This window comes from Chiloscyllium plagiosum, chromosome 1 (genome assembly GCF_004010195.1).
Source record: "Chiloscyllium plagiosum isolate BGI_BamShark_2017 chromosome 1, ASM401019v2, whole genome shotgun sequence".
In the NCBI taxonomy this organism is placed as follows: Eukaryota; Metazoa; Chordata; class Chondrichthyes; order Orectolobiformes; family Hemiscylliidae; genus Chiloscyllium; species Chiloscyllium plagiosum.
In genome coordinates, this window is record NC_057710.1 from 126535884 (window position 1) to 126561136 (window position 25253).

The 25253-nt window shown below is 38.6% G+C and overlaps 1 protein-coding gene across 2 annotated transcripts in view; it reads right to left on the reverse strand.

Moving 5' to 3' along the window:
• The window catches only part of fras1 (Fraser extracellular matrix complex subunit 1), a 441368-nt gene that overhangs the window by 38219 nt on the left and 377896 nt on the right, over positions 1 to 25253 (reverse strand). For both annotated transcript variants that reach the window (XM_043696280.1, XM_043696287.1), the window contains exons 58-64: positions 24036 to 24183; positions 21992 to 22197; positions 18651 to 18807; positions 15649 to 15849; positions 13505 to 13692; positions 11163 to 11438; positions 3329 to 3561 (exon numbers count right to left, since the gene is read on the reverse strand). In XM_043696280.1, coding sequence (XP_043552215.1) covers positions 3329 to 3561; positions 11163 to 11438; positions 13505 to 13692; positions 15649 to 15849; positions 18651 to 18807; positions 21992 to 22197; positions 24036 to 24183 — 1409 coding nt within the window. The remainder of the gene's footprint in view (positions 1 to 3328; positions 3562 to 11162; positions 11439 to 13504; positions 13693 to 15648; positions 15850 to 18650; positions 18808 to 21991; positions 22198 to 24035; positions 24184 to 25253) is intronic.

Sequence of the window (25253 nt, forward strand, 5' to 3'; positions counted from 1 at the left end):
TGGCTAGTTCTCCCTGTATTCCGTGAGATCTAACCTTGCTAATCAGTCTCCCATGGGGAACCCTGTCGAACGCCTTACTGAAGTCCATATAGATCACATCTACTGCTCTGCCCTCATCAATCCTCTTTGTTACTTCTTCAAAAAACTCAATCAAGTTTGAGAGTCATGATTTCCCACGCACAAAGCCGGCCTGGCTACACATTTCACCATTTTCTCCACACTCGGCTTGTATTAGAAGCCTCAGCTTGTTTCTTATCCTCTCTGCTAACATCTCATTTTTTAAAAATCACCTAATACTCTACTACTCTCCTACTTTTCCTTCAAAGTCTATCTTCTCATTTGTCTTCATACCAAGTGTCCTCGCAACTCCCCTCAACCTTGATCATTTTCACCACAATTCACCAAACTCATTTATTTTTCTCTCATTAAGCCCTATTCTCCAAAAGACGTTCCACTCATAAATGTGTTCTTGCCATCTCATCAAGCCTCGCCATGTCTAACATTTGACCAGTTAATCATTTCACTAATCATTGATATTGACCTTCCTTTACAGGTCATATTGATATCGTCTATACATGGCTAGATGGTGCTAGTTCTAATATCTTTGCAAACACTTTCTCAAACTCACAACTTTCTCACTTCCAGCCAACAAACATATTGGCAATGCTGTTTCATACACCCCATTTAACAACATTCTTCTTCTACATTATGGGTTTTTTTTTTTCTCTCTCTCTCTACCAGTCTCCCCAAAGGAAAACAGAAGAGTACCTGGTGGTCAGCTCTGAATCTGGAATTGACCATTAAAGCAATGCTATACATCATTCTCTGTGTCCAAGTTACTCCATTACTACAGAGTTATCCTGGAGAGCAAGATATTCTCCGGTTCCTTTTTTTTTGTTAAAAATTGTATTTTTGAACCCCTTCCTCTATCCCCTTCAATAATTCCTCTGTCACTTATGCATCTCCATCTTAAACTTAAAGTCAGCATACATTGCAAAGTACAAAGCTTGTACCAGGAGCATGAATTGATAAAATATACATTAGTGAAAGAGCCTATCATGAGAATAGTAGATGACATTAATTAGTAACTTTAGATTGTTACAACATGCATTTTGACTGATCTGTATGGAAATGCTGATGCTTCCAATGAAGCAGTGCATGAAAACAAAGTGCTTCTTGAGATGTCACAAATTCAAATTCAAATGAATGGAAAATGGTAGGGCTGGATTTTTGAGCAGCCTGAACTTTGAAAGTGGCAGATTAGACTGCTTCTTTAATTCCTATCCCTTTCCCAGCCTTCCCATTATTATCAGCATGGACAAAAGGTGTGGGCAGCGATTCTGCTTCCCCTATTCCCAAACTGGCCGCCTCTATTGTCTTATCTTAGTCATATCTTAGCCACTCAGTTTTCATGGATTTAGACTAGCTTCTCAAGAATTCATGGTTAATGGCATTTTAGAAGTGTCAAAAACTGTGGTTCTGGAAGATTTTTTTCCAACTATGCATCAAGCTAATGGAAGCTTGGACTTTCAAAAATCTAATTTTTAGTTATGCAATGAAAAGTGGTGTCATGTATTTACAGTTTTAAAGTATTTTTTAAATTGATATTTTTATCAAGTTGCTGTAGCAGTATTTTAGGAAAATTATGGAATGGCTTATTTTTAAAAACAAATGTTTCCACTATATTATTATTACTATATGGTTTTGTATACTGTGTGTACTGGTGATTAGCAGGGAAATACTATTATTTGGAGTTCTAAAGAACAGTCAATTGACCCGAAATGTTAACCTGATTTCTCTCCACAGATACTGCCAGATCTGCTGAGCTTTTCCTGCAAGTTATGTTTTTGTTGCTATTATTTGGTATTGGGATGGTATTGGGTGTTTATGGGACCATTGGGTATATATGGAAGGGGAAGGGTTCTGAAGGAGGGTTTGATGGGTCATTGGGAAAGTGTAGTGAACCAAAGGTTGGCCTGCAGAGTATGAGAGGCCATTAGGACTGGGTTGAGCGGTATGCATTGGTAAAGGATGGGGCTTGGGAATGGGAAATGTGATAGAGATGATGAGTGATGGCACGAGGGGAGCAACTTTTAACCGTGGCGCTTGGCAGCCCATGGCCATGTCCGAACTGTTCATCGGGCGATGGATCCAAATCCAGTAAGCATCTGTCACCAAGAACAAAATATTATCATTCAGGGCAGTTTTCCTTGAGGCAGATGTGCCATATTTGGTAATTGCTTAATGCTCACTTCCCACCTCTAACGTGAAAATTAGCTCATAGTCTGGAGACTCCTAAGTTGTCAAGGTGCACACCCTTTGAATGCTACTTCCAAATAGGTGTGCCATGAAATGCCACATAATATAGACTGCTAGATCTTTTAGGAGAAAGTGAGGTCTGCAGATGCTGGAGATCAGAGCTGAAAATGTGTTGCTGGAAAAGCACAGCAGGTCAGGCAGCATCCAGGGAACAGGAGAATCGACGTTTCGGGCATAAGTCCTTCTTCAGGAAGATCTGCTAGATCTTTTAACCCGGTCCATGTACAATTATGAACAATGTAATGGCAGATCGACTCATTAAAAGGTGCAGCACTAAATTGCAGTCATAAAACAGTTTGCTGGAGTAAACTACTAATTCCAAATTTCAGTCACTGTTTAACACTATAATGTGTATATTGATTACATTGCAGCTTTGTAGCATGATCGCGATGTAAACTAAATTAAAAAGCATTACTTAACTTTCCCAGCAAGGGACAGTTTCACAATTTAGAATCGTTTCTTTCCCTTTCATAATCATCATCTGCTGTTTCCTTTTTCAGACTGCCAGGTCATGCTGATATTTTGTTCCACAGGCAGGGGAGTAGATCTCTGGAACATAGACGTGGCCATTTTTCACTTGCCCTTAGACAATGATCCCACAAAAGATCACTGCTGAGACTGGTCCTACCCTCACCTTCCTGAGATCAAGGACTCACTTGAATCCCACTGCATCACCCCTACTGGTCTTACAGCTGAGATTAGCTGTTAAAACAGACCAGATATAGAAATTCATACATTCTTGACTGGGAAACGAAAGCATTACATTAGACAGTGGGATGTATACATGATGTGTGACTACATAGTGGAGTTGCAGTGAAAATGATCAGATGTTGAAACTAAAATTTACTGCAGCACAGAAGGATTCAGCTGAAACAGAAAATATTGGTAATACTGGAAAACAGTTTATGAATACCTGTCACAATATTTGGGTTTTCACACAGCTTTTAATTTTGTCAATGCATTGTGAAGGCTGTGCAATCAAAATAATGATCAGCTCTCTGTACAGTACCTGTTAGGATGCTCCTTGTGCTTGACATCTAAGTACCTCAAAGTTGCAATGAAAGATTGGGCCTGGAATCCCCTTGCTGTTCCTGCCACTACAGGTGTGTGACATATAGAACTATCTGTTCCTATGGTGACAATATTGCTCCGCAGTGGTGTCCCAACATGGCCAGCCTTGTCAACCGCCTTAGCAACACACCGGACATGGAATCGCCGGCTGAAATAGATACTATCCAGAACCTAGTGCAAGAGGGCAAGATTATGGGAAGAAACATTAGTTTTCTGGATAAGTATTTTAAAAACCTAGTAACAACATCAAGTACATTATAATACAATGGGAAAAATTCTATTATATATGCTTGGAGACCTGGGATTGGATTGTTGTGGGATAGTCGGGGGTCTCACACACTAATGAAGAGCTGGTGAGAGACTTGTACTGACTCTTTGCAGGAAGCCCTGTCAAACCACACTTTGCTTGGGTAGTGTTCTGGAACCTGACAGGCTGGTCAACTTTCAATCATATACTTTTTTTTGGATTAGTGGTGCTGGAAGAGCACAGCAGTTCAGGCAGCATCCGAGGAGCAGCAAAATCATATACCCACATTGCCTTTAACCTCTTATCATCATCTGACTCTGCACCATCTCAGCTCATCTGCAAATAAAACTTTCAATCATGTCTTTGTGATCTATAGACTTGACTATTCCAATGCACTTCTGGATGATGTCTTACATTCTGAGGTTATGCAAACTCTGAATTCACTCACACCAAATTAAACACACACACCACCCCTGCATTGACTGACCTATGCTGGCTCCTGGATAAGTAATGCCAAGGTTTTAAAAATGTCATTGTTATGTCCAAATGCCTCTGTAATACCCTCCTGCTCCACAATGCTGAGCTGTTGGAGCTTCTTAGCTCCCACTCCTATTTTAATTTCTGCACTTTTAATGGCTATGATTTTAACTACCTAGGCCCTAAGCTTGGACATTCTCTGCCTAAACCTCTCAAGTTCTCTAATCGCCTGCTTTTACTAAAGCTTTTCACATTTGCATCATTATGGGTTTGATATCACATCTTGCAATTTCATGAAAAGCATCTTAGTACTTAAAGATACTTTATTACTTAAAAGTTCTACATAAATACAAATTATCATGTAAACAAGTCTGCTGAATTTGTTTCATCTCTCAAAATCCAAGGAAACAAATTCTAGCATGTTTTCTCCCCACCCCACCCTTCCTCTGACCCCAAGGAAGTGATTAAAACTCCATGGTGCCAGTCAAATGTCACAGCCTGAATCACCCAGCCTGCTTTAGCACATCTATAGATAGTGCACTGATGGTGCCAAAAGGCCTAAAGCTAAAGCTGCACAAAGAGTATTTGATCATCAATCCCTACACGGTACTTTAGAGACTTCAATCCTTTTTATAATCAGACATCCGTTCAACTATTTTTAAGTTTTAATTAGCATTGCATTAATTATCTTTGATGACAGACTATTCTACCTATTCACTATTCTGAAGGAAAGATTCCTTTAATGTCTGGGTTTGCTTGAAGATTGTAAAATTACCAATCATTTCCTTTAATCAGTGACTGCAGTTTAAAGTTAAATTATTTATTTAAACCACACAATCTATGTCTTTCTGTGTCTTGTTTCCTTTTATAATTCTTCCCTCTGTTTTGGCAGCCCCTCTGTATTTTGTTCAGCCCAAATCAAGAGAGAAGATAAGAGATATTCTCCCAACTTAGGTAAAAGCCACTTCATATGTTGGCTTGTCATTTATTTGGACTTGGTTGGTAATGTCAATCTGCTCTTCGGATGATTATAGGATAAGAAAGCTCTTCACAATCCCTGGGGAGATGATGGCATTGTAGCAATGTCACTAGATGAGTAATCCAAAACCCCATCATAGCAGACGGTGCAACCTCAGTTAAATAAAAGTCTAAAATTAAATGCTGGGTCAATGGTTACCATTGCCGATTATCAAAACCCATCTGGTTCATTAATGTCCTATGGAAAAGGAAATCTGCTATCCTTACCTGGTCTGGCCTACATGTGACTTCAGACCCACAGTAATGCAATTTATCCTTAACTGCCCATATATTGATATTTACATGAAATGACCCAGCAAGCTGCTAAGCCCAAGTGTGATTGGAGACAGGCAATAAATGCTGGCCTTATCAGCGATGCTCACATCCATGTGTGACACACATATAAAACAATTTTCATCCCAAATCTCAAATGATGAAGATTGGTCCCAAATGTTCCTTCAGCACAACACAGGCTGTTTATCAGTTTTACAAAGCTTAAGAAGGAACTTAAATTATTGAGAGTCAATGTGACAATTTTGTGCAAAGATTTAGAGCACTGTCTTTTCACCTCGGTTACCTAACAACGTAAAAATCCCTTTTCTGTTTGCTGGATCTGGTATCAAATCAGTGTAACATCCCAACTCAACGTCCATGGACTAAGACTCCATGACATAAAACTCCTCAACTACTTTTTTGAAGGCAGTGCAGAGAAAGTTGACTAAACTAATACCTGGAATGTGTGAGTTGCCTTCAGAGGAAACCTTATACCTGCTTGATTTTAGAAAATTAAGAGGCAATTTGATTAAAACATATGAAACCTTAAGGGATCTTGACATGTTATTTGTGGAGAGAATGTTTCCTTTCATGGGAGAATCTAGAAGTAGGGATCGCTGTTAAAAATCAAGGGTCACCCATTCAAAACAGGGATTAGGCGATTTATTTTTTCTCAGAAGTTAAGCATTTTAGGAAATTTGTTCCTCATAAGATGGTGGAAGCTGAGCACTTGGATATCTCTAAGGCAGAAATAAATAGATTCTGATTAAGCAAGGGGATGAAAAGTTATCAGGGATTTGAAGTTGCAATCAAATAAATTAACATTTTATTGAAGGACAAAACAGGCTGAAGAGCTTAAAGGCCTATTTCTGATTCACATTTTTGGATATAAATGAAACATTGTTAATACTAAATTTATAAGCTCCTTCAGTGTGTCATTGTGGATAGTTTCTGTTTTCGGCGTAAAATTGATAATCCTTCTGAATTTGGGAATTATGATAGTAATTTGTTTAATATGTATTCAGCAATTTGAGAGATATTCCAAACAGTCAGTAATGATAGCTATTCAGCAATGAAGGTTTCTGTATATTTTTGAGGCCTACAAAAATAAAAATGTGAATACATTTGTCAAGAATTGTTTTAAACATCTCCAAATGCAAATGTAACGCAGCGTGGTAAACATAGCAAATCTCAATTTACTCCAAACTACCGGAGATTTCTTTTAAAGAAATGCCCCACACGAGCTATTACTGCGCATTTGTTTCTTATTACCTAACAGATAAAACAATTAGTATTTACACACAGAAATGCTGTGAATTGCTGTATATTCCCAAACTGCTGTTTTAGCACAATGCTCAATGTTGACAGTAACAGCACATATTTATCAGTTTTCTTCACAGTAAAGTTATGGCTACAGGGGAATTGTGTCCTGGGACCATAATGTATCAGTTTCAATTGATCTTGTTAATGTTGTGCACAGGCAGAAGGCTCAGTGCTAACAGTGGAAGAGAGTGTACTACTAAGTTTAATATTTCCCTGTGCTGTATTCAGCATTATGTCAGTATAGTCTCACATCATAGTGAAATATTCTGTAAGATGAAGCTGTTTGTCTGGCTGCAGGTAAAAATTCCTTTTCAATAGAAAAATAGCATTTGCGACAGAATTGCATTTCCAAAATCATACATTTCAAATGCAATTAACACATCAATAACTGCAAACAGGAAGTCATTTTCACATCCAGATTCTAACATTTGGTTTAAGCAGGGGTCATTGTTACTTTTGTTAAAACGTATTCAGCAAAGTAACCTACTGACCAAACATGATAAAATGCAGTGGAGATTTTGTTTTGATCACGAACCATACACAAAATATATTTGAAGTTGTGCTGGTTAGGTCTTAATTCAAACTTAACTTGCCTAATCATAAACATAAAATTCTTCCATTAAAGAGCTAAGTATATATTGATATACTTAAGAGTGGTAAATTGATGCAATTTTCTTTCTAGTAAAATATGTCTAATCTTCCATCTATGAGAACTGAATTTGAACTGATAATGATGAAGGGGAAAAAAATGAACCTTTTAATAGTCTCATTGATGTACATTGGTCAATTTATGAAATTACATATTTTATGGAAAACTCTTTCAAAACTTTTAAAAAGTGACTACTTCGTGCATGTTTAATAATAATTAGGACAATTTGAAGAATCTTCTCAAACCAGTGCAAAGGACAAACGTTGCCATTTCAATATACACAGCCTGATCCAAGAGAATTGAATGCCGAATTAGCACAAAAGATCATGGCAAATATTAAATTGGCTTTGTGTGTATCCCAGTTTTAAAATCCCCTGGTCTTTCATGCTTGGTTAACCAATTGCACCTAGACGATGTTATTTTTAGTGGTGCAAGCAAGCAGAAATTCTACCCTTATGATTTCCTAATTGAATTGATTTTAACTGATGAGAACCAATGACACACTCTTCCATTGTCATGGATGGAATTTGATACCTTGCCCTGTTCAACACAACAGGTTCTTAATCTTGGGACTTTACAACTTATTGGCAAACGCTTTATAACAGTAGGGTTCACAGTTTTCCTATCAGTGTTCAGTTAGATATCTGGCTTACCTGATAGAAACCTTTCCAAAAAGTGGCATATGGAAATTTACTTGGAGGTGATATGTCTTAAATAATTCTGAAAGGCATTTAAATGCATTCTTGATGATTCTTCCTATCAACTATTTTAGTAATAGTTTAGTAAACTTACAGGATTGATGTACAAAAGCAACATTGGATTTCTTTGTGGATTTATGCTTGATTAGCTTCACTTATTGCAAAAGAAACTCTCAAAAATCACTGCCTGTGAGACAAATGTTTTAGCTTAAGACTGACAAGAATGTTCCAGAGTGCAGGAAATTCGGTGGTTATGATAGATTCAAGTTATCAAGGTTTACATTTTACAGCAAAATCTGTTTTGCAAAAGTAAAATCAACATGTTGTCATCGGAAATCCATCCCATTAGCTCAACCTGGTCAAACACAGAACATAAACAGATGGATAAAAAATATTAATGGGAATGATACACTGCATACAATTAAAATTCTCACAATGTGATTGCTTTTGCCACATTTTTGGAAAATGTTTTTAAGTTATATTCAGTTCCTGAAGCAGTTTGCTTTATAAAGAATAAGAGAAGTCAGGAATGAGAGAAGGCCATTTAGTTCATGAAAGTTGATTGCACTAATGGTATTAACTCTCCAACTGACAGGCAGTACACTGGTTGTGGAACTATTCTACTGGCCATTGGGGAAGGTAATGTGATATTGCTCCTGTGGGAAGTTTTGCAATACAATCTTTTACAGCGTGCTTTGATTGGAGTTGGAGAAATAATCTCACTTCTACATGGGTAAATTCTGTTAGCTCCTTTGATTTAAGCCGTGAACTGGATGCTGGGAAGCCCAGTTTTAAACCCTGGTAGTTTCACTCTTTTTCCTGCTTTTAGGGAGGCATAATGGGTTGATGTTTTATGTGGTGGCGAGGGAAAGTAGATGGGCTTTAGTTCTTACACAATGCCGACATCAGTCATATCTGACATTGGCAAAATAAGTTGCAAACAGCACCTTTGCATGTTACTGTATGCTAAAATAGTTTTTATTTTTTCAGATATGACAGAAATTGCCTAATTTGTGTTTTATGCTTAAAATTATGTCCACACAACTGAGAAAAATTTTAAAAGGATTAACTTGCACATATTTTTAATTGTAGCATATATGACTTTCATTTCGAAAGTGTCCCTAATATTGTTAATCCTTCAATGTCACCTTTCAAACTTGCAAACTCAACCACCGAGAAGGGCAAGGGCAGCAGGTGCATGGGATCACCTGTGTGTTCCTCTCCATCCCATGGTGAAACCGTATTGACATTCCTTAAATGTGCAAAAGTGAGGACTGCAGTTGTTGGAGATTGGAATCGAGAGTGTAGTGCTGGAAAAGCACAGCAGGTCAGGCAGCATCCGAGGAGCAGGAAAATCGATGTTTTGGGCAAAAGCCCTTCATCAGGAATTGTGCACAGTCAAAATCCTGGAAATCTTCCTAAAGCAATGTGCATGTACCCATGCTACATAAACTGCAGTAGTAAGACAACAGCTCACCACCAGCTTCTTAATGGTAATTAGGAAGGGGCAATAAATGTTGTTCACAAATAGAAAAATTGTCTCTTCCCTTATTTACTTCCATACTCCACTTTTTTCTCTGTAATCACTGAATATGTTATCACTTCCCTATAATTCCACATCTGAATCTCTCCTGTCAGGACTCCCCACAACCCCTCTGTCATTATCTGGCTCAGTGGCATTGTACACTTCTCTTACCTACCAAATAAATGCCAGAGAGTCTTCAACAATGGATTCTTTTCCTATCCCCTTGGAGATCCCCAAAGAATTATTATTGGTTCCTTTTCTTTCTCAATCATGCCTACACTTTAGAAATACTTGATCAGCTATGAAACATTTTGGGATATTGTGAGAGGCCATCAAGGATGCTTTGTAAACACAAATTCAATCGTGACACTATTTTCTCTCAGATTTTCCCTCTCTCCAAACCTTTTCCTCTCAGACCTTCATTAAAACACATTTTTCAGACTAGCTTTTGTTCATCTTCCTGCTATATTTTCTTTTGTCACACTGTTGATTTATGGTTAAACTATGTTTCTGGGAAACACCTGGATCTGTGTTTTTCAATGTAAAAGGTGTTATATAAATGTAAGTTGCTGTAATTATTGGTCTTTCAAGGTTACAGTGCCACCCATTGGAAGAATTGAGGGTAGCGCACACTAGTACAGTTACTTTATAATTTCATGTGACTCGAAGGGTCACAACTCAGTTTTCACCCGAGCCAATGCTTTCAAGTGGTTTCTGTAATATTCCAAAAGTGTAGAATTTGACTGAGTTTCAATTCAAACCCTATATTTCCAAAAACAAAATCAGTGATGATACCATTTGATTTATTTATGATCATCTTTTCTCATATAGTAAAAACTTGTTGTCAATGACTTTCAAACGTTTACCTTATGAAGTATGGTAACAGGAAAGAGGAATTAGAGAGTTGACTATGAATTAGTGTTTTCAGGATCAAAGGGAATTGGTTAAAGAAAACCTGAAATCTATACTGTCTAAAATGAGATGGCAGAGATGCATTAGAATACCACAACTTCCCTATTTCACACCAGGCTGACACAGGCACATGTCCCTCACTGAAGTGTACAATGCCCTGCCATGTTGTATGAATGCTTTCACCCCATGATTGCAAGATTTTAAAAAGATGGCACATTGTAGGTTTCTCAGGCCAACCGGGGATGGGTTATGAATGCTGGTCTCACCATTGATACCAATATCAAAAGAATGAATTATATAATTTCCAAAAAAAACACTAGAGGCAATGAGATTTTAAACTAAAATAAATATTGTACGTTAAGCTTGAAGGCAGGAGAAACAGCGACTCATATTAATCCTACAAGGCCTCCAGCGAGAATAAAACTATCACTTTTCAGATAATCTCAATCCCATCGAACTGGCGATTTTACTACATTCTTCCTGCTCCTCTCTCCTTGCATTGAGCCAACTGTCATTTCTATAATGCCTATTGCATTCATTTTCAATTTTGCACTGCTAAAAGATTAATAAAATAACCGGGTATCTTAATTTTTGTCTGACCTTTTAAGCTGTTGCAAATTCCCTGCTGGTTGTATTGTTTTCAACACTTACCATATGGTTGATGCTAGTGAAGGGAGTAGTATCTGTTACAGTCTCAAAGGGAGACCTGGCTCCGCTTGTATCAGTGGGCGTGGCCACTTCCCAACTGAAACGAACTGTAGACTGATTAATTCCTGCCTCGTCACAGCGTTCTTTCATAGCAGAGTACTTCGGAAAATGTGTGTCACACGGTGTCACACACACCAGTGGGTAGCCAGGAGATGGGTTCTTCTTGGTTCCTTCCTTTGTCACTTCTTCAACGTGGTCATAATCAACCAAAGACACAACCTAGAGTAATACAGACAACAATAAACATCCAACCCAAATGTATTGAAGCACCTTATAAATCACATTTCACAAAATACTTAGACTGGAGTGACCCAAATGTAACCTAGTAGTTTTGTGTTTATCCTGCCATTGAAAAATACAGGCGTAACACATTCCAACTTTTGCGTTCAGATTTTCTCTCCAAGCATTTGTAAATTTAATCGTTTCCACATTTATTTTTGATCCTGTCCTGACACAAAAGAAAAAACATCATGCAATTATAGTTCAACTGCATGTAATGGCCCTGAAAATCCACAGCACCACAGACGAGAATCACAAGTGCCCCTGCAGCATAGGTTTGAAGTCTCTTCAAGGTCATGTGGGTCTGTAGCATAACGTTGAAGTCTACATTAAGTCAAATGGTGATGTGATTATATGGCACCCAAATACAGAACCTTTCAAAAAAGGTTTGGGCACCGTACATTGAGCAGGACCAGGCCCTGGCATGTTAGTAGGAATTTCAGTAGATCACATAAAAAATTCCTTTCCGTGACATCCAAAGGAACACTCACAAAAGATGCCTGTCCACACTTCAGGTTAGGCTTTCAAAAGTGGCAAGAATCCAGCAGACCCAAAACCAGTTTCAAAGTCTGATCTTCAACCACTCCAACTGCACTGTCTTGGCACAGAGACAGAAGATGATTTGCAGGAACAAGAATTCTAGTTAATTTAGTTCCTGAATGGGTACTCAAGAAAGTTGACCTTATGGATGCAATTTATTTCTGAATAGCTTAAACAGAAATAATGCTTACCCAAACTGTGCAGTTTACACAATCAGCATATTATCATATTCAGCTCTGGGTGCTGACCTGAATGTCTTCCGAAAGCAGAACAGTTTGTGCAAGTGACATTTCAAAGAAAGTGACAGTTAAAGGGAAATATTAAAAAAAGTGGAAAAATTCCTCATAGTCCTGAAGTACATTTCAATCCATTGACAGTCTTTGCCAAAGGTGAATAGAGACAATGCTAAAGGCAGGCATAAAAGTAACTGGACACCAAATGTGCAGGAACAGATCAATGAATAAGTAGCTCATCACCCACAGGAATCTGTACAGAATGAGGTGGATAACTGGAGAACAAATTCTGTGAACCACTTCATGGCACCATCCACGTAGGTCAACCCTGACATCCACTAACACTTCCTGTGCCATTGAGTCCACGATCACTGCCTCCATTGGCAACAGCAGCTTTCATCTGCAGTGAATGGCTGCTGACATTAAGCACAAAGACTTCTACAAATACACAAAATATGTACAGACTGAGGAGGAGGAGAAGAACACAGATACATTTGACTGGTTCACAGCACTGAACCTCTTTCTTTCTCCAAAAAAATGTAAATGGGGATATTTCCATTTGATTGGAAAGTATTGATGACAGCATTGGCACTGGTGTCAAAAGTGAAGTTGCAGCAGAACGCCTGGCATAAAGCTTTTATATATGAACTTCTCTCTTCTTCCAGTAGTTGCCAATCCAGTGATTTCATATCATTGGGCTATAACTATGAATCATGGGGGGTTCATATGTTGTATATTTTAATATTTTACTTAAACTGTTCTCTGAGGGCTTTGTGGCACAGTGGTACTGCCCATACCGCTGAGACAGGAGGCCTGAATTCAAGTCCGACTTGTTCCAGAAAGTGAAATGATGTTTCTGAACAGGTTGATTAGAATATATCTAAACTGCCATCTGTTTTAGGTGGAATTGCCTGATTTTTCAGATTTCAGCAGCTGGAAATTGGTGAATGATGTAAAGTTGATACATATTCAAAGCAAATCATTTCTGCCCATTTCACTGACCAAGCTATACAATTTCACATCCAAAAATCAAGCAAACCTGATCAGAAAATACTTTCTTATCTGTTTATCACATCAACACATACAGTATCAGCAAATATACAGTAACAACACATCAGTACAGATGGTGGGTATTCCAGCAATAATTATAAATGGAGGCTTCACATATAAACTGGAATAAATCCAGGGGATTCAGTACAAATACATCAACTGGCGATTAATATGCCCACTTACAATAGGTGGTGCTGGCAAAATTAGACTTCCTGCTGCCTCCTGGTCAAGAATGGTCACTGTGGCCATGGTGATGTCACCAAGAATCGCCTCAACTGGATCGTCTGGGCCCAGCACCAGAGAAAATGATTCATGCCATTCTCTATCATCATTGGACAGGATTTCTACTTTAAATAGAATGTGGTCAATGCCTATAAAGAAAAAAATCAATATTGGTAATGAGTGGCTAATGAGTTCACTGCACCTACTGATTACAGAGTCAGTAATGGTACACTAAATCTCGCCTCACAGTGGCAATGCAGTTTTTTCAAAACAAAAAAAAAATTGGACCTCAAAGCTGAAGTACATAGGAGCAAAGGTTTAGCAACATCCTCCCTGATGAAGACTTCCTCAGCATCATAGCATTATTTCCTGGTGTTACATTACAAGGTCACTATTTCTGTGTTTGTGATTGATCCTTGTACATAACACACAGGGGTAGTTTCCAACTTTTGTAGGAACAAAGAAACTTACAGCCCAGGAAAGGGCAGTGCAGCCCTCCAAGCCTGCACTGATCCAGATCCTCTGTCTAAATTTGCCACCTACTTTCTAAGGATCTGTATCCCTATACTCTCTGCCCATTCATGGATCTTTATAGATACATCTTAAATGATACTATCATTCCCGCCCCTACCACTTCCATTGGCAATGCATTCCAGGCCTCCGCCACCCTCTGCGTGTCAGGATAGAAAGGGTGAAGCAGGTTAGCTGCCCATCACAGACCTAGTATGATTTTCCTTCCATTGACCTCAATTGAGCCTGTAATATTTAAAATGTGCATTAGGTTTAAGAAAAAAAGCAGCTGCAATTCAAAAGTTATAGATCATGGTGCAGTTGTAATTCTGAATACTTTCACAATATGGGTATTGGTTATGGATGGAGACCAGCAGGTAATAAGCCAAATATTTAAATCTCATTGAAAACCACAGCTTTATTACAGATTAATTTCTGCACAACTTCAAAACTAAAATGGGGACGATAGCGGCCAAAGGTTTGAAATTTCTGAAAGTCAAAGTATTGTGTATACCTTACATCACAAAGCAGTAAATTCACTGCAAAATGAGGGAATGGAGACTTTAGCATTTTTAGTCATCTGTGGTGAAATGCAAATACTTCTCGGCCAATTCTAACGGCTGGAAATTGGAAAAGTACCTTAAGATGAATGCAGTTTGGCTCTAAATCTATCAGTCATCTGTCTGGCGAGGATGCAGATTTACTTTAAAGGAACAAAGGATCCAGCCTGTTGAGAGGTCAAGTGAAGACTTCCTGGCCTTGTTATTGGTGAAGAGTCCCTCTTTTTATCATTTTGTTATTCTGCCTCTCAGTCCCCTCAGGACGTTGATGTTTCTGCAGCCAAAATTCCCCTGCATGGTGGTAATAGGACAATCCAGAAATAACTGCTCTGGTTCCCTCATGTCACTGGTTCCGTTCTGTTGCCGCTGCTGCTCTTCCAATCATTGATTCAGTCTCTGGAGGAAGCCAGCCAATCAGCATGATCTACTATAGATTTTCCCATGCTCTCAACTCCTTCAATCACATTGCTGCAGACAGTGCCTGCTCTTACTGATGGTCAGCAGAACTGCAATTTTTGTTCAGTCCCTTACTAGCCCCAAAGGTCTGAAGGTCCATATATTTAAAGATAATGGATTTCTGAAATGCCAAAGATGGAAACCTTCCAAAAGAAAGAATGGACTCACCCCATTAATGAGAGATTGCATTTTATTATGCCATTTTCGAAATTAGTTAATGTAGATTTTTTTCTGCTTCTTCCTAAAAGTATCCTGTATTGGTAGCTTATGTTTAATGCCTTTGATTTATTCCACAATGCTCATGGGGCAGTGTAGTGTACAGGAACCTGAACAATCTATCTCAACTTAGAGATCACCGATATCTGCAGTGATTGAGTGTTATCAAACAGCTGCAGAGGTCAGGCTTCAGACTGGAGATGTTACAGGCACTCCATTTAAAAAAAGCCAGCAAATTGATTGATAAAGTTCAATCAAATAACAAGTTTACTCAGTTGGCCTAACACAGAAAACATATTATGGTTTCAAATCCTTTTAAATCCATCAAACTTAAAATCTTTAAAATGTTGTGACATTACTCACTTGGGCTAAACTTAAGGACCCTGCTCTTGGGGTTATAGTCTATGCCTGACTGAGCTGATCCATCCCGGGTGCTGCAGCGAACTTTTGAAGTCCTGTTCTGGTCTCCCTTCCTGATCACTTTGACATTCAGTATCGCAATACCATCAGGGCCTGGGGGCTCATGCACTTGGTATGTTGCTTCCTCAAATTCAATTGTTGGGGCTTGAAAAGAAAATATCAAAATAAAGGCTGAATTAGAATAGCATTCAAGTAAATAAATGATACAATACAAATTAAAACAAATGTCAACATCTCTGATTTGGACAGGAACTTATCGTACTTTATCTCAAGAGATAACTTTCTTTCTGCTTGCAGTATTGAGGAACTGCTTACATCTGATTCATTTCTTTTCTGGATAATCTCTTACTGATTCAATGTTTGTGTCAGTTAGCATTTCACACTGATTATTCTATTGAATTCTTAACAAATTACAAATGATCTATCAAAATTACAACACTTTGCACATATTGAACTTACAAGAGAGGCCAATAGCAGTGTATCATCTTAAGGTTCATTGAAGCTTTTTAGTCAGCACTTTTTAACTCTACAACCACTACCATCGAAAAGGACATGTTCAGCAGATACATGGGAAGCTCCAAACCACTCTAAACCATTCAACATACTGACTTGGAAATAAATTGTTGTTCCCAATATTGCTGGGTCAAAATCCTGGAATTCCCTCCGAAATGGCATTGTGGGGATCAACCCACATAGCAAATGGACTGCAGTGGTTCAAGAAACAGCTCACCACCACCTTTGCAAGGTCATCTAGAGATGAGCAATAAATTCTGCTTGGCCATGAGAGAATTTTAAAATTATATATTTTTAAAAATTATCTTATTTACACCCCAAAATGGAGCAACATCACTAAGGAAATAGTCTTGCCTTTAACAGTATTGTGCACAACAAGGCCAAAATACAAGATTGCAGTGATCATGTAAAGCCTTGACAATGCACCTGTCAGCTTACACTTTTGAAGCATTGCATTTAATTCTTGCCAGCACATTACAAAACATGCATTGGAAAGAGGGCAGAAAAGTATATAACTCATGCCTCTATTTGATGCCTTTCGAACAAGATCTGAACTTGCCCTTGTCTCTGCCTGTCTGCAATCTGTTCCAGTTTGTCACAGCATCTCAGAGTAAGTTTTACTGAGAAATAACAAGGCTATAAAAAACAGAAAGAGGAGTAAGCCTTTCCACCCCTTTAGCCAACTCCTCTCTAAAATAAAATCACTGTCGATCTGGATCATAGTCTGAACTCCATTCTCCTGTCTGCCCGCATAATCCTCGACTCTCTCATAGATCAAAACCTTCCAACATCACCTTGAATATATCCAATTATCATTGTGTACAGAATTATAAATATTAAAGAAAAGAAATTCATCCTGCTTCCACCTTAAAGGAGAGACCTCTTATTCAAACCCATATTTCTATTTGCGTTATTAATTCTTTTATCCTTCTACAAGTGTTGCATGCATTTTGATATAAATTCTTTCATTCTGTCCTTTAATCATCTTTCCTTATTTGCTAGAACCCTATTTGCTGATGCTTTCAATGTTTCTTAATGCTCTATGCCTTCCTGTCACACTCAGGTCATCATTTCTTGCAGCACTATCATTTGCTATTGTTTTGTCCTTTCTCATTAATCTTTGAAACTTCCCTTTCCCCAACCTACAACTATTTAGTTTAAAACCTTTTCTACAGCCTTATGTTTGCTTTGTGAGATTTGCCAGAAAACTCACCCTGGCACTGTTCAGCATAGAATCATAGTATCCCTACAATGTGGAAGCAGGCCACTTGGCCCATCGAGTCCACACGGACCCTACGAATAGCATCTCACCCAGACCCACCCTCGTGCCCTGAAACCTTGCATTTCTCATGGTTAACCCACTGAGCCTCCACATCCCCTAGGCACTATGGGCAATTTAACATTGCCAATCCATCTAACCCACGTAGACACAGGGAGAATGTGCAAACCCCACACAGACAGTTGCCTGAAGATGGAATCAAACCCAGGGTCCTGGTGCCAAGAGGCAGCTGTGCTAACCACTGAGCCACTGTGCTTCCCTTCATGTGAAGGTTGCTCTAAAGTTAGCACCTCTTTCCTAAGTACTGATGCCTATGGCCCAAGAATTGAAACATACCTTCCTAACATTAATCATTGAGCCACAGATTTAACTCTCTGACCTTATTTATTCAATATTCAATTTACTGGTCACTCTCATTGTAATACAGCAATCTGATTCTGCTTGTTAATACAGCCTGTGGCTGTGTATACTTCCTTAACAGAACCTTTCTCTTAGTCCTGTCAATGTTGTTGTCCCACATGGACCATGCTGGAAGGACACTTCTTCCTCTCATTTCATGTTCCCCTTCAACTTGAGATGTTCCTAGTCCTGGTACTAATAAGGCAATAAAGCCTTTTGGACACATTTCTGGCCAGAGAGAAAGGTTTTTTTTTAAATCACTTTAACTGCACTGTGCACTCTAATGACTACATTCCTCTTTATATCCTGTAGTTGAACATTTAGAACAGCATTTCTCCCTTCATGCATTTAGGATTCACTCAGTCACCAAATTCCACATGTTAACTCTCCATCAAGTGACCTCAGCACTACATCGTTAACACTAGCTACACTTGTAGCATAAATGTAGATTCACGTTACTAGATCAAATTCCAAACATGGAAGTGGTGGGCATTTTGGACACACAGTGTTATTTCCTTTACAAAATGAATCTGGACCCTACCTGTACTAAAGGTACAGTAAGGGTACCAACACATGTTGAGACTGTTAACACCAAACAAATACACCGAAAATTGATCCCAATACATTTCAATCTTAGTCTTTATATCAGTTTGTAGAACAGCCATGTTCGAAGAATAATAATCTAAAACTTACTAGTGATTATAATAAGGCAAATCTAAAACTATTTAATATGATAAATCAGAAAGCAGCTTACCATCTTCATCATTTGATATCGTTATAGTAGCAACATCATTTTTTCCAACCTTGGCTCCACTCCAGTGATTGCCTAAGGGGTTGCCCAGATGGAGCTGGAACCTTTCCTCAGGTTCAAAGATCGTATCATCATTTATCAATATTGTGCAATTCTTCACCTGTTTATTTGAAATATGCACATTAGAGAACAAGTGCTTGCTCTTCAAACTGAGTATGTTACTTCCAGTGTACTGTTCAGTTTGGAGTTTAACAAAGAAGAAAAAGAGTGTTGATGCTCTTCACAATTTAATGCTTTCAGAATAAGTATTATCTGTGTTAGGAAACAGCAGTCATTCCCATAAATGGAGCTTGAGGTTCCAACCACTGATCAAGAGTACACATTTCTACCTAACACCTACCATGGGGTTTTCAGGGGTGCTGGGAGTAATAAAAGCAAAATCAACCTGCTTTGTCTGTGCCCATTGTCATTTATGTGGCAGCATGTTTTGTGGTGACCGGCTGGCCTGATCTGAAAAGGCGCAACTTTAACAGAAGGTATTCAATAAGGTGCCACAGAAAAAGTTTTGCACAGGGTTGGAGCTGACAGTATTGTGAGTAAGAGTGAGGATTGGCTAACACACAGAAAACAGTGTCAATATTAACAGGTGTTTTTCAATTCAGAAAGCCCTAACTAGTAGAGCACCTCAAGGATCAGTCCTAAAGCTTCAAATGATATACCAACTGTACTAATGATTATGAGGAAGTGGCAGAATATATTATATCCAAATTGCTGATGATACAAAAATAGATGAAAGTTTATACTGTGATGTAGACAAAGAATCTGCAAGGGGTTATAGGTAAGATGAGCGAATGGTCAAATACATGGCAGATGGAGATTAATGCAGGAGACAATGAAAGTTTATGCATCTTGGTAAGAAAAATCAAAAGTTGGATTATTACTTAAATGGTTAAGAGACTCCAAAAATGTATAGCACATAAGGATCTGGGTCTTCTTGTGCATGGAACACTAATGGGTAGCATGCAGGTATAGCAAGTAGCTAAAAAGGCAAATGCAATTTTGGTGTTTATTGTTAAGATGTTGGGAATTAAAAATAGTGAGGTCCTGTTAAAACTATATAGGGTCAGTGAGACTGAACTTGAAGTACTGTGTAAAGTTTTGGTCCCTGTATTCACGAAAGAATACACCGGAATTACAGGCAGTTCAAAAGGTTCACTAGTCTGATTCGTGGGTGAAGAGATTGACTTATCAAGAACGGCTAAACAGGTTAGAGTTTTATTCATCAAAGTTTAGAAGAATGAGGGGTTATCTTGTTAATACATGACAAAATTTTGAAAGCGATTGTCAGGATAAATGTTGAGAAAATGTTTCCACTCGTGGAGGAATCGCAAACTGGGGGATATAATTACAGAATAATGGACCACTCATTTAAAGTGAGATGCAACAGGATTTCTATTCCCAGACTCTAGTGAATGTCTGGAATTCTTTACCCACAGGGTTGTGGAGACTAGATCACCAAGTAGGTAGACTTTTGGGAGCTCACACAGAAGAAGAGTGGAGGCCTGGTGCAGCTTATTGAATAGTGGGATAGTCTTGAGGGGCCAAATGGCCTAGACATGTATCTATTTCTTGTGTTCTTCAATATATTTGGAAATAAGTCTCCCACTCTTCAACTACATTTCCCATTTAAACTTTACAGTTGCTGTCAGGATTTGCAAAATCCAATTGCAAAAGGGAAGAGGGGACTGATGGCATCACAAGGAAAGCACTTTTCCCAATACTCCTACTGAGCAACAAAGCAGCAAAGGACATTCCGTTGGCCTCTCAAAGAAGCCTTCTATAATCTCTTTGACAACTGTGGACAATTTCACTCCTAAATGTATAGTTTGGGTATGCAAGTTGATCCCCAAACTGGCTCCTGTTGTATGTACTTGTTGTGCTTCGAAGACATGCACAGTGGGGTTTAAACTAATCCATTACCGTAACATACATCTGAGGGTTGTTTGAAAACCGGCTGCCAAATTTGTTCACTTAATGACTATTTCTACACTTCCAATGCAATTCTTTTGCTGTGAAATGCTTCGGGCAGCTGCTAGCTGAATGATTCAATTTTGTCCTTGCTTCAATGTAGTGCACTTCCTAAAGAAAAGCTTTGGCAGGAGCGAAGATGTTACAAACTCTCATTTAGGAGATATACTATCAAAACACAATGGTTTCCTATTCTGCCACCAACTTCACTGTGCCAACACAGTCTTTCTTTTTATCAGATCACCTGAAGAGAATCTAACTACCTTCTCTTGACTTTCAGTGGGGGCACAATTACATCAAATCCTTCAGCATCAACATTCTGGAATCACCACTGGTCAATTTGCACCAGCTATATAAATACTGAGACTACAAGAACAGGTCAGAGAATGGATATCCTGGAGCAAGTCTCTCACCTCCTAATTCCATTAAGTGTCTCTATCATTCATGAAGCGCAAGTCAGGATAGAAAACTCTACACTTGCCTGGACAAGTGCAGCTCCAACGACATTCGCAGAACAAAACAATCAGCTCAACCTAAATACTATCCACTTTCAGTGTAATGTGTCTGCAGTGTGTACTAACTAGATGATGCTGTGCAGCAACTCACTGATGTTCCTTCAACAGTGCCTTCCAAACCCACAGCCTGTACCAGTTAGAAGGACAAGTGCAGTAGAAATGTGGAACCACCACCACCTGCAAGTTCCCCTCAAGTTACATACAATCCTGACATGTTAAGTATGATACCAATACATCAACATCATGGAATCAAAATCTTGCATCTGTGAATTTACTGTCACCACCTGGGCTGCAGAACCTCTAGAATATAGCTCACAGTCAATGTCCCCTGTTTTTTTAAAATGTATTGTCAACTTGAAGTGCATGATGCTGATGCAGAAACTTATAACAGTTGAATGAGCTCACCTGCACAGGAACATACGCAGCCATGTAATTGCAGAGTTTTGAGGAAACATTTGCTCATCATTATTTTCTCAAGACAATTAGGGACGGGCAATTAATGTTGTTCTTGTCTGAACTGCCCATACCTAATAAATTAAGAGTTCAGAGCTGTGGGAACCTTCAACATCTGATCCATCCACTCCTCCTCCCATTTCAATTGCATTAAGACCTTCATTTTTCAACTACTTTCAACACTTGAAGAACATTTTTAAAAATTTGAATAAAGGCAGTTTGCACTCATTTGCCTATCTGAAGGGCAGAATGATCGAATTACTGTAAAACTAACGGTTCTGTCAAGTTTGGCAGAAATCTGAAGGAAGCAGATAAATGTGTGACTGGACAAGTTAAAGACAGGTTTACCTTTTCTCCCTTCTGAAAAGTAAGGCGTGAGTCATCCGAATTCCTTCTTTCTTCAAAGTCTTCCATCACTTCTGCAGTCAGCTGTTGAGTGTAGCACCTCACAGACGACTCATAGCTAAGATCCCCAGTTCGGATAATGGGAACATGTAATTCATCTTCTTTTTCCTTCACTCTGTAGATATTCTTACCAAACTGCATACTAGGAACTGAAATATCCAGTAAGGCTTAAAATTCTTTTTTATTTATAACAGCAATAAAGTAATTCTGGCTTATTTGAGATGTATTAAGGACAGCCTCATTTATATTTTTATCAGGCTTTTTATGCCTGAAATTTTAATATAGTGAACAGAATAGGAACTGATAGTTCTCTAATGATATGCCCAATCCAAGATTACTAACTTGTACTTTCTACCCATAGATGCTGTCTAACCTGGATGTTTTCAGCTTTTCCATCATCTACAGGTCTTTCCTTACATTATTACATCTGTCACCTCATTATGATGTGGAAACTGTTAACAACACACACACCAATTCTGGAGTTGAAGAACATTTATCCTGGATTGCCAAAACAATATTTTCACATTTATGCTCAGCATGTCTCTTCCCCAAAACCAACTAAGGCTACATTTCTTCAATCTGTGGAGGATACAGAAAGAAGAATGCCTGCTGATTACCAACCTCCTGAAAAATGCAAGTAAAGTGAGCGTCAGAAAAGAACAGATACATGCAAAGAGAGACAAACAGATGGACAGAGTGCAAAAGAATGAGAGATATGCAAACATTGATAGAGATATATACATGGACAGAAAGAGATGTCAAAAAGAGAGAGACAGAAAAAGAGTAACACACAGAGAAAAATAAGTAAATGCAAGTAAATAAGTAAAGAGTTTGTATTTATGCACAAGTCAAAATTGTCCTAAATCTCCAATTATAACATATCGTTGGAAGCTTTTCTGGCTATGTCCCCAGTGAACAGGAGAATTTCCCTTTGGAAAATCAGGTAATTGCAATCCCGAAGGAGCAGCAGCTGGGACTTTAATGGTGTCCTAAAGTGCCACATTTGGCTGTATATCCACTCTCAAAATATCTATAGACTAGAGGAACAGGATCATTAGGGTAAATGACCAAAAGCTTGGTAAGATGGTAAGCTTTAAAGTGCATTTTAAAGAAGGGAAGAAGGGTTGAGAAGTCATGGGATTCTGGGTGAAAGATCCACAACTTAGCTTAGTGGCAGCTGAAGGCACGACCACCAATGGAGAAATAAAACTGGGGACAATCAAGAAGTCGAGACTAAAGTAGCATATCTCAAATGATTGTAGGGTCAGAGTAGATTTCAGAATTAGAGAGAAGTGAGGCCATGGAGTGATTCAAAAGCAAAGGTAACATCTTTAAAATTACAGTGTTGCTTAACCAGCATTGATGAAACCCAATTTCAGAAAAACATCTGAAAAGTTTCCCAATCCAACAAGAACAGGCAGGTTAGATAGATCTAGTGCTACCCTGCAGACATTGGAGGTATGAACTTATAACAGAACAAAGTACTGGAGAAACCCAGCTGTTCTGGCAGAAGCTACTCTGGAGACAGAAATAGATGACATGCTTCAAGTTGACATTCTGAAAAGAAGAATCAACTGGACTCAAAATATTCACTTTCGTTTCCTCCCCCATATACCCAGATGCTGAGCTTCTTTGGCACACAAACAGGTCTAACATTTGTTTCATAACAAATCAATAATCTGACCACAGTGCAATATTCAAAAGATAATAAAAATACAAAATATGTGACCCCACATTCATTAATGAAACTTCTATCACTGCAATCTTATTTTCACCATTTAGTTAGAAGCAGATTGATATGCAATTAAATTTCTTTCCAACATTTATAGTTAAGATTAATTAACTACTGCAGAATTTGGCAGCAATAACCATATTCGTAACCATTGAAGATTTTTAAAGCTATACTGAAAGAGTCTAAGCTTTGAATGGTCAATTTACAAAAGTGTAATTTTAACTTTCTGCCTTATCTTTACTTAAAGCAACCTACCATCTTGATAGGAGTCATTGATAGCGACGATAGCCTGGTAGGGTTTAGTTAGCTCTGCTCCTTGGGCTGAGCTCAGAAATACAATGAAAGTTTCATTCCCTTCAATGATTGGATTCTGCACATCATCCAAAATAGTTAAAGTGCAGGTCTGTAGGGAAAAAAAAGGAATAGGATATTTGAATAACCTCAGCCATCAGGTAACTCTTTTGATATGATATGAAATGATTTTAAAAATGATATGGAAACAGAAAATGCTGAACACATTGGCACACCTGCTGAGTGCAACAACTGTGGAGAGAGAAACAGAAGTTGGTGTTAAATGAAGGCAACAGGGACCTTGTCAGTCAAGTAGAGAACCTCCTACAGCCTCTTTTTGATGGTCTGCGTATTAAGTGCCAATCAGGAAGGTCCCGTCCATTGAGAACTGCCAGCCAAACACAGACTGGTAGCTCTTCATTGTGTGAAAACCTGGTGGTTACCACTGACCAGAAAGTGAACTGGACCTGCTATTTGAATATCATGGTTACAAAAGTAGATCAGTGGCTGAGAATTCTGTGCAGAGTAATGCATCACCTAATTCCTCAAAGCCTGTACAAGATCTACAAAGCTCAAGCCAGAGATGGAATACTCTCCATTTGCCTGTTTAAGTGCAGCTCCAACACTCAAGAACCTTGACACCACCTAGGACATAGCAGCCCTTTTGTCTGACACTCCAACTACCACCGTGAACATTCACTCCCTTCTCTACTAATGCACAGTGACAATAGGGTGTACCGTTTGCAAGATGTGCTGCAGCAACTCAACACGACTCCTTTGGCAGCATCTTCCAAACTTATGGTCTCTACTATGTAGACCTACAAGGGCAATAAATATATGGTATAAGCTCCTCTCCAAACAACATTCCAATTTGAATTGATACTATTTCAAGGAGCTAGATCAAAACCTAAAAATCTCTTCCTCTAGTGTATGCCCAGAACATAGACTGCAGCGGTTCAAACCTGCAGCAAACTACAACCATCTACTCATGGACAATATACATTCACCTAGCCACCAATATTCCATGAATGAATTTTAAAAAAATTCATCATCCAGGAGGTGGTGACTCCTATTGGTAACATACCCACCCAAGGCTCAAGATACTCTTGATCTATTTCTGGATATTGTGTTGTATAGTTTATATATTTGAATTGCCATGACCACATTTCAGTTGGAAGCATT